General features: G+C 44.4%; 1 protein-coding gene across 2 annotated transcripts in view; it reads right to left on the bottom strand.

Annotated features, from left to right (window-relative positions):
* LOC138982707 (rho GTPase-activating protein 21-like) overlaps positions 1 to 18,672 on the bottom strand; it is a 103,683-nt gene that overhangs the window by 10,122 nt on the left and 74,889 nt on the right. For both annotated transcript variants that reach the window (XM_070356034.1, XM_070356035.1), the window contains exons 12-21: positions 12,932 to 13,057; positions 12,469 to 12,558; positions 11,633 to 11,836; positions 10,817 to 11,027; positions 7,998 to 8,161; positions 6,556 to 6,790; positions 6,183 to 6,346; positions 3,940 to 4,065; positions 3,274 to 3,382; positions 1,520 to 1,829 (exon numbers count right to left, since the gene is read on the bottom strand). In XM_070356034.1, the coding sequence (XP_070212135.1) occupies positions 1,520 to 1,829; positions 3,274 to 3,382; positions 3,940 to 4,065; positions 6,183 to 6,346; positions 6,556 to 6,790; positions 7,998 to 8,161; positions 10,817 to 11,027; positions 11,633 to 11,836; positions 12,469 to 12,558; positions 12,932 to 13,057 (1,739 nt within the window). The remainder of the gene's footprint in view (positions 1 to 1,519; positions 1,830 to 3,273; positions 3,383 to 3,939; positions 4,066 to 6,182; positions 6,347 to 6,555; positions 6,791 to 7,997; positions 8,162 to 10,816; positions 11,028 to 11,632; positions 11,837 to 12,468; positions 12,559 to 12,931; positions 13,058 to 18,672) is intronic.

Raw genomic sequence — 18,672 nt, 5'->3', positions numbered from 1 at the left:
TTGCTGAGAAAAAAAATAGTCCCCGAGTTAACGATAAATATGCAGATGACCTCTAAATTATTCAAATGTACTCTGAAATCAAAGACAATGACCAATGACAGGTGAGATCGAGACTCGGTTGTGATGGATAATTCATATGGTTGTGATGGGTAATCCAGAATAATCCCCTCTACAGCTAACAGAGACAAAGAGGCAGGTCATGGGATAAGATGAAATAGTTTTTAAATCGATTTCGGAAATTTAATTTTGATCATAATTTTTATATTTCTAATTTTCAGAGATTGTTTTTAATCCAAATATAACATATGTATATGTTTTTGGAATCAGAAAATGACGAAGAATAAGATGAAATTGTTTTTGGATCGTTTAATAAAAAAATAATTTTAATTACAAGTTTCCGATTTTTAATGACCAAACTCACTCATTAGTTTTTAAGCCACCAAGCTGAAATGCAATACCAAACCCCGGCCTTCGTCGAAGATTGCTTGGCCAAAATTTCAATCAATTTAATGGAAAAATGAGGGTGTGACAGTGCCGCCTCAACTTTTACAAAAAGCCGGATATGACGTCATCAAAGGTATTTATCGAAAAAATGAAAAAAACGTCCGGGGATATCATACCCAGGAACTCTCATGTCAAATTTCATAAAGATCGGCCCAGTAGTTTAGTCTGAATCGCTCTACACACACACACAGACACACACACACCACGACCCTCGTCTCGATTCCCCCCTCTATGTCAAAACATTTAGTCAAAACTTGACTAAATGTAAAAAAGAAAGTTTGTTAGATCACTTTTCAGACACAACATGTGATCTTTATTTCTTAGATTATGTCATCATGTTTTGCAGAAGTGTTATTGTGATATAAATATACATTTGTATATGTATGATAAAAGTGTTTCATTGAAGTGTTTCAAATGAGGTATTACAACTGTGTTGGCCTGCTTATGTATACTACAGCCACAAATTGAAGACAGAGAGGTTAGCAATGCATTACTTCTTTCTATTAGCTGTACTTTTCCTAGCCTTTATGTATACTACAGCCACAAATTGAAGACAGAGAGGTTAGCAATACATTACTTCTTTCTATTCGCTGAACTTTTCCTAGCCTTTACAAGAAATATCAGCAGAAAAACCAGACTGCGACTCTGTGAATGCAAGACAGCGAATCGAAGTCGTCATGGAATTTTGGCATTACTCATTTCCAACAGTTTTTCAGCAGAAGGCTTTAACTGATAATTTTTTTTATGAAATGGTGTTTATATTTGTACCTGGTACGGATAGAAGGATAAAAGAATGTTAAATCATGCATCGTCCCTCGTATTTCTGATAACATTTCTCATTGAAAATATTTTACTTACTCAAAAGCACAAAAATAGTTGTTCTTGTCCGAAACGTGTGTACAAAAAAAATGAATAAAACACGCTTAAACCAAAAACATCAAAATCGCTAAGAATTGAGTTAGGCCAAAATTCCAGGACGACGACAAAATCTGACACAACATCACACACGACGGACCTGCGGGATGACGCCAGGGAGGGCGGGGGCTTGGTGATGATGGTGGCTCGCTGTACAGCGGCGTCCACGCTCCTCTCCTGGTAGCGACTGCCGTCCGTGTGGTCCAGGGTGCGGTGGCTGAGGGAGGTGTTGGTGGAGGTGTTGTTGGTGGCGGTGGTGGTAACACTGTCGGCGCTGTGCTGGCTGAGGGTGGAGCCAAAGTCTAGGGAGTCGGTGCTCTTGTTCTGCAGCCGCAGCTTCAGCTTCTTGTTGGCGGCCGTCACGATGGACGAGATGATCTCCTTGGTGTTGATGGCAGAGTCTGCATCTTCTGCAAGTGGTCAGTTTTGTCATTTTTCATTTTCATGACTTTATTGTCCAATCACAACGAAATTCCGGTTGCTTCCTCTCAGTGGAAAGGTAGCAGCAACAGAGTCGCGCTACCCAGGTGTCTGCGAGTTTAGGTGTAATCAGCCACCTGAACTTATGGCAGAATGACCGAGGTTTTTTACGTGCCACGGGGGTGGAACACCGTCTCCGAGTCTGCACATAAGAGTTGTCTCGTGTCCGTCTGGCCCCGATTCAATCCGGTGTCCCTAGGATCACAAGTGCAGTGCTCTACCAAATGAGCTACCTGCCATCTGTTAAAAGAGTACACGATTGTAAACTGTGATCTGTTGTCCTCTATTAAAAAGATTATGCAAGATCATAAACAATGATCTCTTGTTTTCCTCAGAGAAAACCACAGCAACAATGTGAGGAGTAGCAATGTGAGGAGTAGCAATGTGAGCAGTAGCAATGTGAGGAGTAGCAATGTGAGGAGTAGCAATGTGAGGAGTAGCAATGTGAGGAGTAGCAATGTGAGGAGTAGCAATGTGAGGAGTAGCAATGTGAGGAGTAGCAATGTGAGGAGTAGCAATGTGAGGAGTAGCAAATTGTCCACCAAGTCCTTACAGGTGCATGCAGGGTACTGACACTTGCCATCAAATAGTTTCACAACTACAAATACCACGGGACAATCATAACTCACCCTAGGTTTCAAACTTTTCTTTTCTTCTCGCAAACAACCTGCCAGAATGCTTATTCTACTGCCCCAACTTCAGCTTCAGGCAGGTACATGCACCCATTTTTGTTTGTTTGTTTGTTTGCTTAACGCCCAGCCGACCACGAAGGGCCATATCAGGGCGGTGCTGCTTTGACATATAACGTGCGCCACACACAAGACAGAAGTTGCAGCACAGGCTTCATGTCTCACCCTGTCACATTATTCTGACACCGGACCAACCAGTCCTAGCACTAACCCCATAATGCCAGACGCCAGGCAGAGCAGCCACTAGATTGCCAATTTTAAAGTCTTAGGTATGACCCGGCCGGGGTTCGAACCCACAACCTCCCGATCACGGGGCGGACGCCTTACCACTAGGCCAACCGTGCCGGTACATGCACGCATGTAAATCATCATCAAAGTCTCTCAATCAAAAACAAGCTTTTGCCTTTTGCTTTTCATGTTCTGGAAGAAGCCTTCACAGGCAAACTTATTGACATATGTGCTGTTGTCACACACGGTGAATAAAGATTTCTATTGTCTTTAACATTGTGTCTCATCAGCAGCAAATTTGTTTTGGAATTGAAAAAAAAATTAAACAAAATAAAGAAGATTGATGGCTATGTCAACCCATCATCATCGCGGCCGACAATTATGTCAAGAGCGGAGCGCTGGGTGTTGTGTTACAAAAGAATAAAATACATAAAGAAGATAGAGGAAAATGCCATACCATCATCGTCGCGGCCGACACGTATGTCCAAAGCGGAGGGCTGTGTGTGGTCGTTGGGGTCGCTGGGCACGTAGTGGTCCTGTGTCCAAGTGCTGAAGAACCAGTCATTCTGCAATGCCACACATATAACACATCACTCAAACAAACTAATTGTGAGCACGAATGATAAAAAACACCACCACTGCAAAATCATGTATTAAGATCTATATGCTAACCACTACGCAGACCACATGGCCAAGTTACTCCTGGCCAGACCACATGGCCAAGTTACTCCTGGCCAGACCTCAGCCCACAGTCAGTTATAGTTTACTACCAAGCTTTCATGCAAAACATCATAGAAAAACAAAAACAAATGAAAGGAGTGCCCATCCCTTGTTCTGATTAAACAAACAGACATCCCCACAATCCATCACCACCAACCTGCGTCACACTCATGTACACACACCCCCTTATACACACACACACAGCCTTACATACACACCCTTATACACACACACAGCCTTACTCACACACACCCTTATACACACACACAGCCTTACACACACACACAGCCTTACATACACACACCCTTACACACACACATACCCCCACACACAAAACCATCCATTATCAAATCCACATCTTTGCTGTGCCTGCAGCGTACAACCAGTGTGTCCAGCTACTCACATGCAGGATGACGCTCTCTATGATGCGACACTGATCCGACATGTCGGTCACCAGTGACACTGTGTCGTCCTCCACTTTCCGGATCAGCGTCGGCCCGAACATGATGGCAAGGTTTTTAGCGTCCATCTGAAAACACACACTGCACGTCACTCTGCTGAAAACATTGTCAACTTGGCTTTGCAAAAAGAAAACAACAGGTTCCTTATCCATCCAGAAAAATAGTCTCATGATCTCATAAAAAAAAAAGAAAACCCTGCTACTTATTTCTTTGGACATTTAAAAAAAAAAAAAAATTTAAAAAGAGAAAAGATGCCTCAGTCAGCTTTTGAACGTGGGCTCCTGCCACCTCAAAACATACTTGGTTAAAAACTGCGCAGTGACTGTTGTTTGTCTGAAAATATACACAGACTTTCATTCTCTGAACAAAAACAAGTCGCGTAAGGCGAAAATACAACATTTAGTCAAGTAGCTGTCGAACTCACAGAATGAAACTGAACGCAACGCAATGCAGCAAGACCGTATGTGACTCGCAGCATCGTCACTCCACCGCCCGTGGCAAAGGCAGTGCCAGTGGAATTGACAAGAAGAGCGGGGTATTCGTTGCGCTGAGAAGGATAGCACACTTTTCTGTACCTCTCTTCGTTTTAACTTTCTGAGCGTGCTTTTAATCCAAACATATCATATCTATATGTTTTTGGAATCAGGAACCGACAAGGAATAAGATAAAAGTGTTTTTAAATTGATTTGGAAAATTTAATTTTGATAATAATTTTTATATATTTAATTTTCAGAGCTTGTTTTTAATCCGAATATAACATATTTATATGTTTTTGGAATCAGCAAATGATGGAGAATAAGATAAACGTAAATTTGGATCGTTTTATAAATTTTTATTTTTTTTTACAATTTTCAGATTTTTAATGACCAGTCATTAATTAATTTTTAAGCCACCAAGCTGAAATGCAATACCGAAGTCCGGGCTTCGTCGAAGATTACTTGACCAAAATTTCAACCAATTTGGTTGAAAAATGAGGGCGTGACAGTGCCGCTTCAACTTTCACGAAAAGCCGGATATGACGTCATCAAAGACATTTATCAAAACAAGAAGAGCAAACGCTCGATCGAGTCACTTTCGCAGTTCTGAATATTATATGAGGCATCAGATGGACAGGAAGAAATTGCTATTCACAACACAATGAGTCACGTTCACATAAAATTTGAGCCCGGTCACTTTTATAGTTTCCGAGAAAAGCCCAACGTTAAGTTGTGTGTTGCCGAACAGAAAAGGCTAGTTATCTCCCTTGTTTTTCTGATAACGTTCGTAAAAGGCTACAGATGTAAATACTTTGATGTAAAGAATAATCCTACAAAGTTTCAATCACATCCGATGAACTTTGTCAAAGATATAAAATGTCTAATTTTTCCTTTGACGCTGACCTGTGACCTTGAAAAAGGTCAAAGGTCAACGAAACCATCGTTAAAGTGTAGAGGTCATTGGAGGTCACGACTAAACAAAATATGAGCCCGATCGCTTTGATAGTTTCCGAGAAAAGTTTGTCAAAGATATAAAATGTCTAATTTTTCCTTTGACGCTGACCTGTGACCTTGAAAAAGGTCAAAGGTCAACGAAACCATCGTTAAAGTGTAGAGGTCATTGGAGGTCACGACTAAACAAAATATGAGCCCGATCGCTTTGATAGTTTCCGAGAAAAGTCCAACGTTAAGGTGGTGTCTACGGACGGCCGGCCGGACGGCCGGCCGGACAGACTAACACTGACCGATTACATAGAGTCACTTTTTCTCAAGTGACTCAAAAATTAAAAAAACGTTCGGGGATTTCATACCCAGGAACTCTCATGTCAAATTTCATAAAGATCGGTCCAGTAGTTTAGTCTGAATCGCTCTACACACACACACACACAGACAGACACACGCACATACACCACGACCCTCGTCTCGATTCCCCCCTCTACGTTAAAACATTTAGTCAAAACTTGACTAAATGTAACAAAAGCTGTTACTCTGTACATGTCCTCACAAACAACTGAGTGGCTAGGAGCGCCCAGACATAAGTGGGGTGCAGATAAAACCATTCCGTTCCTATAGGTTCAAGCAAATTTGTATTCCCTCAGGTGCTGTTGTTTTTTCTCTCTCCTAAATACATGCGTCTTGGGTCTGATGATGTAATCTGTATCAAGTCTCTGAGAGACTCACTTCTATCCCAAAACGAGTGTTGTGCTTACCTTGTTGGCCTGACCGTGAGCGGCGACAGTGCTGAGATGCTCAGCCAGGTGTTTGAACGTCTCGTAATGATGTTCGGGCAAAGCGTGCACAAGGCGTTTCAACTTGAGCATACGTTTCTCAGGGTTGGGGTTCCTGTTGGCCTCAATGAACGAGTCATACAGTTCTGTACCAATAGAACACACATTCACTTAGCCACAAAAAGCAGGAAAATTCAATATGATGATTTTCGTTTTGCTTTGTGCTACACACTAAAGAACAACAAAAAGAATCTTACACAAAGAGGCAGAGAGCTATTATTTCCCTTTGGTTATTTGATAACAAAATGAAAACAAGTGGACTAAAGACTATACAAGTGTGTGTGTGTGATCTCACCTGGCGTGACAATGGGGGCGGGCAGCTTGCGGAGGAAAGCCTTGAGCAGGGAGCTGACCACGTTGACGTCCAGCCACTTGTCGTTGTCCATGTTCATGTTCTCGATGCCGCGGTTCAGCTCCTCCTGCATGTGGGTGACGGCCACCGAGTTGCCGGGCACCCGGTACACCCCCACCACCTCCAGCCCCCGCACCTCCACGATGCGCGTGCACAGCTCAAGGATCAGCGGCACGTACTGGAACCAAACCCATCGGCATGTGTATAAACGTGAGTGGCACGTACTGAAACCAAACCCATCGGCATGTGTTTAAACGTGAGTGGCACGTACTGAAACCAAACCCATCGGCATGTGTATGAACGTGAGCGGCACGTACTGAAACCAAACCCATCGGCATGTTTATAAACGTGAGTGGCACGTACTGAAACCAAACCCATCGGCATGTGTATAAACGTGAGTGGCACGTACTGAAACCAAACCCATCGGCATGTGTTTAAACGTGAGTGGCACGTACTGAAACCAAACCCATCGGCATGTGTTTAAACTAGACTGCTTGGCATGAGAGAGAGCCTATTTCGTGAGAGTGGCTAGTGTGCTAACACTGAAGACAGAGTACAGCTGCATATATTGGAAGGTGATTGAAAGCAGTCCTACACATAATCTTTCCACCACAATTACAGGCACCTTCCTTGCAGTGTTAAGCACAGTTACACTCAACAGTAACACCATCCAGTGTAGACTTCATTTTTCTTTTTCATTTTTATTATCCCAATGCTGAGAAATTTAGGTGGCTTCCTCCCAGTGGAAAGCTAGCAGCAACAGAGTGGCGCTACCCAGGTGTGTGCGTGTTTAGGTGTCATCAGCCACCTGCACTTATGGCACAATGACCCAGGTCCTTTTATGTGGCAGTGGTGACACAGGGGTGGGACATGGATACCGTCTCCAAGTCTGCACATAAAGTTGACCCGTGTCGGGATTTAAACTCATGATGCTAGGATCACAGGTCCAGTGCTCTACCCACTGAGCTACCTGGCTCTACCCACTGAGCTACCTGGCTCTACCCACTGAGCTACCTGGCTCTACCCACTGAGCTACACGGCTCTACCCACTGAGCTACCCGGCTCTACCCACTGGGCTACACGGCTCTACCCACTGAGGTACACAGCTCTACCCACTGAGCTACACGGCTCTACCCACTGAGCTACACGGCTCTACCCACTGAGCTACCTGGCTCTACCCACAGAGCTACCTGGCTCTACCCACTGAGCTACCTGGCTCTACCCACTGAGCTACACGGCTCTACCCACTGAGCTACCTGGCCCCTTTATTGCTCAGTCTTTCTCCTTTTTCTTTTTCTTTTTTAAATTTGCCAAGCATATCATGTGGGGCGTTAAATAAATACCACTTTCTCCTACGCTCTTCCTCTGATTCCTTGTGCACTCACCTCGTTGTTGGGGGAGGGGAAGCAGTCCTCCAGGGGGACACCGAAGCAGCGCATTGAGATATCCTCCGCCTCTTCTGCCAACGCCTGCTCGTCGGCCATCTGTTTCTTGAAGCTACGCGGCATGATGCGGCCCTTCCAGCCTCCCTTCTTGCTGCCGCTCTCCTCTGTACAACAACAACACACACTTTACAATGATGCGGCCCTTCCAGCCTCCCTTCTTGCTGCCGTTCTCCTCTGTACAACAACAAAACACACTTTACAATGATGCGGCCCTTCCAGCCTCCCTTCTTGCTGCCGTTCTCCTCTGTACAACAACAAAACACACATTACAATGATGCGGCCCTTCCAGCCTCCCTTCTTGCTGTCGTTCTCCTCTGTACAACAAAACACACACTTTACAATGATGCGGCCCTTCCAGCCTCCTTTCTTGCTGCCGTTCTCCTCTGTACAACAACAAAACACACTTTACAATGATGCGGCCCTTCCAGCCTCCCTTCTTGCTGTCGTTCTCCTCTGTACAACAAAACACACACTTTACAATGATGCGGCCCTTCCAGCCTCCCTTCTTGCTGCCGTTCTCCTCTGTACAACAATAACAAAACACACTTTACAATGATGCGGCCCTTCCAGCCTCCCTTCTTGCTGCCGCTCTCCTCTGTACAACAATAACAAAACACACTTTACAATGATGCGGCCCTTCCAGCCTCCCTTCTTGCTGCCGTTCTCCTCTGTACAACAATAACAAAACACACTTTACAATGATGCGGCCCTTCCAGCCTCCCTTCTTGCTGTCGTTCTCCTCTGTACAACAATATCAAAACACACTTTACAATGATGCGGCCCTTCCAGCCTCCCTTCTTGCTGTCGTTCTCCTCTGTACAACAATATCAAAACACACTTTACAATGATGCGGCCCTTCCAGCCTCCTTTCTTGCTGCCGTTCTCCTCTGTACAACAACAAAACACACTTTACAATGATGCGGCCCTTCCAGCCTCCCTTCTTGCTGCCGTTCTCCTCTGTACAACAACAAAACACACTTTACAATGATGCGGCCCTTCCAGCCTCCCTTCTTGCTGCCGTTCTCCTCTGTACAACAACAAAACACACTTTACAATGATGCGGCCCTTCCAGCCTCCCTTCTTGCTGTCGTTCTCCTCTGTACAACAATAACAAAACACACTTTACAATGATGCGGCCCTTCCAGCCTCCCTTCTTGCTGTCATTCTCCTCTGTACAACAACACACATTTTACAATGATGCGGCCCTTCCAGCCTCCCTTCTTGCTGCCGTTCTCCTCTGTTCAACAACAAAACACACTTTACAATGATGCGGCCCTTCCAGCCTCCCTTCTTGCTGCCGTTCTCCTCTGTACAACAACAAAACACACTTTACAATGATGCGGCCCTTCCAGCCTCCCTTCTTGCTGCCGTTCTCCTCTGTACAACAACAAAACACACTTTACAATGATGCGGCCCTTCCAGCCTCCCTTCTTGCTGTCGTTCTCCTCTGTACAACAAAACACACACTTTACAATGATGCGGCCCTTCCAGCCTCCCTTCTTGCTGCCGTTCTCCTCTGTACAACAAAACACACACTTTACAATGATGCGGCCCTTCCAGCCTCCCTTCTTGCTGCCGTTCTCCTCTGTACAACAACAAAACACACTTTACAATGATGCGGCCCTTCCAGCCTCCCTTCTTGCTGCCGTTCTCCTCTGTACAACAACAAAACACACTTTACAATGATGCGGCCCTTCCAGCCTCCCTTCTTGCTGTCGTTCTCCTCTGTACAACAAAACACACACTTTACAATGATGCGGCCCTTCCAGCCTCCTTTCTTGCTGCCGTTCTCCTCTGTACAACAACAAAACACACTTTACAATGATGCGGCCCTTCCAGCCTCCCTTCTTGCTGCCGTTCTCCTCTGTACAATAACAAAACACACTTTACAATGATGCGGCCCTTCCAGCCTCCCTTCTTGCTGCCGCTCTCCTCTGTACAACAATAACAAAACACACTTTACAATGATGCGGCCCTTCCAGCCTCCCTTCTTGCTGCCGTTCTCCTCTGTACAACAATAACAAAACACACGCTTTACCATAAAGATAAGGATAAGATTTCATATCGTCCTGTCAGGTTACCCTCATACAAATGTGGGCCGCTTTCTCACAGTCGAAAACGAGCAGCCATACAGTACGGCGCTACCCATTGTAAATCTTTTTCCTGCATGCGTGTATTCATGTTTCCAAGCCCTGAGACTTTCGCTGTGAACTTGGGTTCTGAATCGTGCGCATGCATGCACACGGGAGTGTTCGGACAGAAAAAAACATGAGAATGACAATTTACTGTAAGATAAGGCTGGGAAAAAAAGACATTAGAGTCGCTTAAAGATACAGTATTTTGTGGGTTGTTGACAGATCAACATTTTTGTTGGTCCCAGGGGAGCATATCATCTTCTGTTTGATCATTATCAACTAACACACACACACACACACACACACACACACACACACACACACACACAGCCACACACACACACAAACGCATGCACAAGGGTGCAACCTGGAAAATTCCAAAAACCGGCAAAAGTTGGGGTCCAGCTTTTTTAGTATTTAAAATGCCCAAAAAAAACTCTCCTGGAACAAAAACATCGGCAGCCGATGAAACCAAAAACCGGCTGCCAGCGTGTAGCCGGCAGAGTTGCACCCATGTGTGTGGGTGTGCACACACACACACACACACACACACACACACACACACACACACACACACACACACACACACACACACACACACACAATCGTTAAGTGATTATTTACCGGGTTTTTTCCGTCGCGTGCTGGGGGAATGTGGGAACTTGCCCTTGAAGGAAATGCCGGCCGATTTCTTCGCTTTATCTTTCTCCTTTTCCTTCTCCTTTTCCTTCTCTTTCAGCGGCACGTGGGGAACTTGCGGTGATGGCACAAGTCCGCTGTCCGACTGCGTGCTGGCTTTGCGACGTATCAACTCTGCACTGCCGATGCCCTCTTCCTGTTGTCAGACACAAAACTCACGTCAATGAAAAATGAAATGGTTACACTTAATAACTCTATAGGTTATGTGCTATGCGTCTGATTTCACAATCTTTCACATCATTCAAGTACATTTACACATGCCTGTGACCAAGCCAAGAACTAACATAAAGACATCTTTTGTTGGTAAAGCCGAAACAACCAGTATCATCGTGTGGCAACTGCTTCTCTTTGCCATGAACAGTACATTGCTTGTTCAACTGCTTATCAAACTGCCGGAATTCTGTTTTCAAGCACACGCAGCCACACCCACTATTGGGCTAAGAGCGAACATATGTGAAACTGCTAAAATTCTCTCTTCAAGCACATGCAGCCACACCCACTATTGGGCTAAGAGCGAACATATGGGAAACTGCTAAAATTCTCTCTTCAAGCACATGCAGCCACACCCACTATTGGGCTAAGAGCGAACATATGTGAAACTGCTAAAATTCTCTCTTCAAGCACATGCAGCCACACCCACTATTGGGCTAAGAGCGAACACATGTGAAACTGCTAAAATTCTCTCTTCAAGCACATGCAGCCACACGCACCCATGCGCTGTAGACGTGAAAAGGGACTCACGTCATTGTCGGGGTTGTTGTTGGTTTTGATGGCCTGGATCCAGGACATCATGGTGCCCTTGTCCTCGGCCTGAAGCAGGTAGACAGACTCGGAGTACGTTGTCAGACGGAAGACGTTCTTGCGCTTGCGGCTGTAGTCATGGGCGATGTCCACCAGGCACGACTTGATGGAGACAGGCGGCTCCTCAAAGCTGAAGGTCGGCGGCTATGAGAGAAAAATGTGTTGTGGTTACAGAGGAGTCCCCCTGTCAAGACACACTGATTGTCCCCCCTGTTAAGACACACTGATTGTCCCCCCTGTTAAGACACACTGATTCTCCCCCCTGTTAAGACACACTGATTGTCCCCCCTGTTAAGACACACTGATTGTCCCCCCTGTTAAGACCTTGCTTTTTCAGGATAAGACTCACTTGTTTCAAGACCTGAGTTTCACCGTTTATTTGAGGTTTTGAGAGGGTGGGGGAGAGTGGGGCCAACTGTGTGGCTTGTTCAATTTGAGCGACGCAATTACCATTGTTTGCGTGGGTGTCTTCTCACCACATTTTGTAATCTCTTTCAGTCAGAACAAAATGCAGGTTTCCCTCCCTAAAATTGCTGATGAACAAAACCAACGAAAGAGTGAAAGAGGAAAGTCAAACACAGTTTTCAACTGTCACACACACAGAGCATAATTCAGCTGAAGCATTTCCCTCCCCACTTTTAACGATCAAGAAAAAGTGTAGCATACAAAGCAAGCAGGACTAGCTAAAAAGACAAACTTCTTCCCTCCCCACAATTTATGACCAAGAAAAAGTGTAGCATACAAAGAAAAAAGTCTGACAAAAAAGAGGAACTTACGGTTAAGCCCTCCCTGCGGTCTTTGATGAAGAAGAGAGCGTGACCCCTGAGCACCGCCCACACCTGCTTCCACGACCGGTCGCTGCATTTCTGTACAACACAAACATGCACACATCATTTCTGTACACCACAAACACACATCATTGGCATGAAGACTTGAATAGACGAATTTGGGAAGTAACTCTGTCGGGTTTGTATGGGTTGTGAAAGAGTGAGTGCCCTTGCTTTTGCACAGACAAACATTGCCATGTGCTTCCTGTGCAAGTGCTTGAGACACGCCCTCTTGCTAGTGACTGGCCTGTAATGTCACGTGGGAAAGTGACATTACTTCCCATGTGACATTGGATTGGTCAAAAAGCCATATGATGCACTGAAATGGTAATGAAAGAGTATACCAGTAAAGTGAAGAGCATTGATTGGTACGTTAGTAACGCCTGGGAACATGTGAGAGCAGAAGCAATACCTTTCCGTCAGCCACGGCGGTCTTGCACCAGAGCGGTCCCTCGCGCGTGATGTCCGGCAGGGGGCTGTCGGGCTGAGGCTGGTCCACCACTCGACTGCGCTCAGTGGCCTCCACAATGCTAGGGGTCTGAGGTACACAGGTAAAAGTTATCATAGGTCCACAATCAGTTTTGGTTGATCAGTTTGTATAGATGATGCATGTGTTGGTGTACATGGCTGGATTGAACGTTTCTTTATCGCAATGTCATCAAAAATTCCCAACCTTGGGCAATTGAAGATTCTGTATTCTGTCATTAAAAAATTTGTGAATACAGTGGAACCCCCCTTTTAAGATCCCACAATTTAGGACTTCCTCCATGTTAAGACCCTGCTTTCTCAGTTCATAACCTCTGTAACTTTACCTCCATTTTAAGACCCCCTCCTTTTTCAGACTTGATTTTCTCAGATTTGTAAAGGCCTTAAAAGGTGGGTTCCAGTGTACAACGTGCATGAGACAAGTCTTACAGTACGCACACCTCTAACGTGCATGAGACAAGTCTTACAGTACGCACACCTCTAACGTGCACGAGACAAGTCTTACAGTACGCACACCTCTAACGTGCATGAGACAAGTCTTACAGTACGCACACCTCTAACGTGCACGAGACAAGTCTTACAGTACGCACACCTCTAACGTGCATGAGACAAGTCTTACATTACGGTCTCTAGAGGTGATGTGATTATGCTACATGTCAATTAACGTACACCGAAGTGCAGTTTTTGTTTCAAACTGGTTTTGTTTTGTTTTCCCTACAAATCCCCCCCCCCCCCCCCTCTACCCAGTGCCTGTATTCATTTATTCGAATCTCTTGACTCTCTGGGTGTAATATAGTACATGTCATCCATTTTCTGATACCTTGTCATGCCATTTTTGTCAAGACTGATTTTCCAATAACACCATGTCTGCTAAAAGCCATTATCACTTCAACTTTAAATTTCTTCCAGTGCTATTTCCCCAAGGTAATCAAACAATCAAGCCTCACTGTAACACAAGCTTCCAACACCCAAGTGAGCCAAAATCTGTGAAAAAGATATTTGCTGAAACTACTATTTTCAACTGCCTTATTTAATGTGACACCAACCCAATTTGTTTTGGACATGCATCTACTTTTAAAGTTTTGATTTGGTGCAGAAAATTGAGTAATATATATAAATGTGAATTTTTCAGTATTTAATTAAGTCCCCCAAAATATATATTTTTAAACTAATGAAAAGGATACTACAGTGGTCGCCGCTTAATAAAGCCACTTCTGGACCGACGAAAAATGGCTTTAATAAGCGGCGGATTTATTAACCGGCGGTCCAGGAATGCGTCATTTTCAAAAAAAAATATCTCTTTCGTGATTTACACTTGTTTGAATCTGAACAAAACTTCACGAAGGATGTTGAACTTTTGTTTTAATTATGTACATGTACGTGTACTTTGATCACTTCGGTACATCAATAATTTCACTGTCACCGTCACGAATCATTACTCGGCAGAGAAGAACGATTTTATGAGTGTTTGTTTGTTGGTCGTCTTCCACATCAGAACAAGATAATGTGAGTTTTAGTCACAAACTACGTGATTTCTCTGAGAAAACTGGCTTTAATAAGCGGCGGGTTGGTTTTATTAACCGGCTTTTTCTAATACATAAGATATAGTGATAAATCCGGACCGTCTGAAATCGGCTTTTATAAGCGGCTGGCTCTATTAACCGCGGTTTTATTAAGCGGCGCCCACTGTAGCACGTAATATACACTGCCGATAAATGGGATAGTCACTTTTATGAGTAACCGGTAATACAATATGTCCTATAACAGATATATAGAGCGTATGCATTTGATATGAAAATATTCATGTTCTACTTAACTGGTTACAAGATCATCTATTCTGAGTATACACCTGAGCACCATGAATGCTATCGATAGATCTACAGAACTTAAACTGTGTAGATTAAGTCATGGACTTTCACAGAGAAGAAGAAGAGAGAATTATGCAGTACTGCCAGCAGCTGAAAATAGCAGCCTAACTGATACATGTACCTAACAGCATAGGACAGCAATTATTAACTGCGTAATTTCATTCTACAAACAACTATTCAGTCTGACTTTATACTCTACTGTAACTATCTGCATGCAGCATTTGGCAAAAAGCTGGGGCTGCACACAAGCTCAGCTATTTTAATTAGCAATAGCTCAGAAAATGAAGATCAGTGTTTCAATGTAAAAGCAAGTTATCATCCTTGAACCACACTCAGGGCCTGGAGAGTGGTTCTTGTAGAGAGCATATAATAATCATAATCATAAAATACCCCTTTTCACTAAATATACCCCACCACCCCCCCCTCCCCCCCCCTCCAATCCTCTTTTCATTCCCAATAGCTCATTACAATGGAGTCCCCCTTTCAAGACTTTCTCTTTGTCAGAATGAGCTTTTAGTTTTACACATGTGTTTGATTCATCCTCTCTAAATTTGCTGTCATTTTAATGCTCTCTCCTTTTTAAAGATTTCTCACATCTTTGGAGGTCTCAAAAAAAAGGAGGGGGGGGGGGGGGGGGTCATTGTGTCATTGTATGCTTGTTTGTTTGTTTGTTTGCTTAACGCCCAGCCGACCACGAAGGGCCATATCAGGGCGGTGCTGCTTTGACATATAACGTGCGCCACACACAAGACAGAAGTCGCAGCACAGGCTTCATGTCTCACCCAGTCACATTATTCTGACACCGGACCAACCAGTCCTAGCACTAACTCCATAATGCCAGACGCCAGGCGGAGCAGCCACTAGATTGCCAATTTTAAAGTCTTAGGTATGACCCGGCCGGGGTTCGAACCCACGACCTTCCGATCACGGGGCGGACGCCTTACCACTAGGCCAACTGTGCCGGTCGTCATTGTATGCAGACCAGCCCATCGCTGTTCCATAACTTTCTCCTTGTCTCTCACTTTTACTAACAGTGTTTCATAACTCCAAATAAAAATCCCCCCCCCCCCCCCCCCCACGTTACTACATATCTTCGTCTAAATGTGCAGACCTCTTGTCTCTTGCTGAATCTGACATTTTCAAAAATGGCAATATTATTATTAACAACCAGTGTTGATTAAGCACTGTACTCACAAGTCTGTTGATTTTCCCACCAGAAGGGGGTGCACCGACAGAGGTGAACAAACGCAAACAGAAAAAAACATTCAAATCAGTTGTGAGAAATTCAAAACGTGTCTAGTACAAACTTGTATCAGCACACACTACACATGATGCGCATGATACATGCATGATACAAACAGGCTTAGCGTCTACTATGTCCATTTCCCATGAGCCAGGATTCCTGGGGATACAAAATCGTTGTCAGTCACATGCATAATCAGATGAATCTCAGATGTCCGTCAAACAGATAGTTACCGGTAATTAGCTAACAACATTCCACACCCATCTGGTAAAAATCAATCAGTGTTGCACTTCTTCTTCAGCGTTCCATAATCGTCTGGTTACGTGTTTGCCCATTTGGGTTCCCCAAACTATACTATATAAGCATAGTCAGCTCAATCCGCTTTCGTTGAGTAGGCATGCTGGGTATTTTCGTGTTTCCATAACCCACCGAACTCCGACATGGATTACAAGATTTTTTCAGTGCGCACTTGGTCTTGTGCTTGCGTGTACACACGAAGGGGGTTAAGTCACTAGCAGGTCTGCACATAAGTTGACCTGGGAGATCAGAAAAATCTCCACTCTAAACCCACCAGGCGGCAGTGACCGGGATTCAAACTCACGACCTCCCGATTAGGAGGCCGACGTCTTACCACCACGCCACTGCGCCCGTCAGTGTTGCACTGATTTATACTACTGTATTTCTGTATTGGCTATTAAAGTTAACTGGCCATTGTAAAGAAACATCTTGAAACTAGCAGTACAGTATTTATAATAATAAAATTTGTTTACCGCAATTTCACATCTGACGGGACTCCAAATCATGTTATTCTGTTGCAATATGTTGTTGACTGTTTTCCCGTTACACTGAGATTCATCTGAATTTCAACTGGGTGTAAATGTTGAACAGTAGAGCAAACAGTTTCTGCAGTGTGCATTCCCTGAGTAACTTTATTCAGTAAGTCTTTGTAAGTTTTAGGGTACACAGTTCTACACATACCCAGTGCAATTCTCTGAATCTCATTCAATTTCTTGGGTGTTCAAGGAATAGGTGCAGTTATAAATTAGTAACATAATATCATAAATTAGTAATATATCAAATGTTAGAACTATGAATGAAAAATATGCCCATAAATTTAAGGGAAATGGACAATAAAGGAACACTGCTTTTGAGAAAGAAGTTCAGTTCCCCAGAATTGGCAGAAAAGAAGATGTCACCATGTCAGTGAACTTGATCATTGTTGGTCTTTCTAACCCTCAGTCACTACTTTACCAGGCTTAACCCTCAGTCACTACTTTACCAGGCTTAACACTCAGTCACTACTTTACCAGGCTTAACCCTCAGTCACTACTTTACCAGGCTTAACACTCAGTCACTACTTTACCAGGCTTAACCCTCAGTCACTACTTTACCAGGCTTAACACTCAGTCACTACTTTACCAGGCTTAACCCTCAGTCACTACTTTACCAGGCTTAACACTCAGTCACTACTTTACCAGGCTTAACCCTCAGTCACTACTTTACCAGGCTAAACACTCAGTCACTACTTTACCAGGCTTAACACTCAGTCACTACTTTACCAGGCTTAACACTCAGTCACTACTTTACCAGGCTTAACACTCAGTCACTACTTTACCAGGCTTAACACTCAGTCACTACTTTACCAGGCTTAACACTCAGTCACTACTTTACCAGGCTTAACCCTCAGTCACTACTTTACCAGGCTTAACACTCAGTCACTACTTTACCAGGCTTAACACTCAGTCACTACTTTACCAGGCTTAACACTCAGTCACTACTTTACCAGGCTTAACCCTCAGTCACTACTTTACCAGGCTTAACACTCAGTCACTACTTTACCAGGCTTAACCCTCAGTCACTACTTTACCAGGCTTAACCCTCAGTCACTACTTTACCAGGCTTAACCCTCAGTCACTACTTTACCAGGCTTAACACTCAGTCACTACTTTACCAGGCTTAACACTCAGTCACTACTTTACCAGGCTTAACACTCAGTCACTACTTTACCAGGCTTAACACTCAGTCACTACTTTACCAGGCTTAACACTCAGTCACTACTTTACCAGGCTTAACACTCAGTCACTACTTTACCAGGCTTAACACTCAGTCACTACTTTACCAGGTTTAACCCTCAGTCACTACTTTACCAGGCTTAACATCATGAAACAATGTAACAAATAAACAGTCTTATCTGGTGATCTCCTCCTTCCTCTTCCCTCTCCCAGACCCAGACACCCCCCCCCCCCCCCCCCCCCCCCCTCAAATAACCAAAGTATAATCTGGTGATCGCTGTCCCTCCTCTTCCCTCTCCCAGACACCCCCCCCCCCCCCCCCCCCTCGAATAACCAAAGTATAATCTGGTGATCGCTGTCCCTCCTCTTCCCTCTCCCAGACCACCCCCCCCCCCCCCCCCCTTCTTGGTCATACAAAAACTAACAGCCTATCTCTCAAACAGGAGCTATGCACCTGGAGTGCCCGAGCAGCTATCATCATCTACCAGCAGGCGGCTGTGGAGGGATGTTTAGATTCCAATCTGAGGTACCTTGCTCTACTGTT

The sequence above is a fragment of the Littorina saxatilis genome, linkage group LG12 (genome assembly GCF_037325665.1).
Source record: "Littorina saxatilis isolate snail1 linkage group LG12, US_GU_Lsax_2.0, whole genome shotgun sequence".
In the NCBI taxonomy this organism is placed as follows: domain Eukaryota; kingdom Metazoa; phylum Mollusca; class Gastropoda; order Littorinimorpha; family Littorinidae; genus Littorina; species Littorina saxatilis.
The sequence above is the reverse complement of the archived record's forward strand: the minus strand, read 5'-3'. Positions and strand labels throughout refer to the sequence as shown.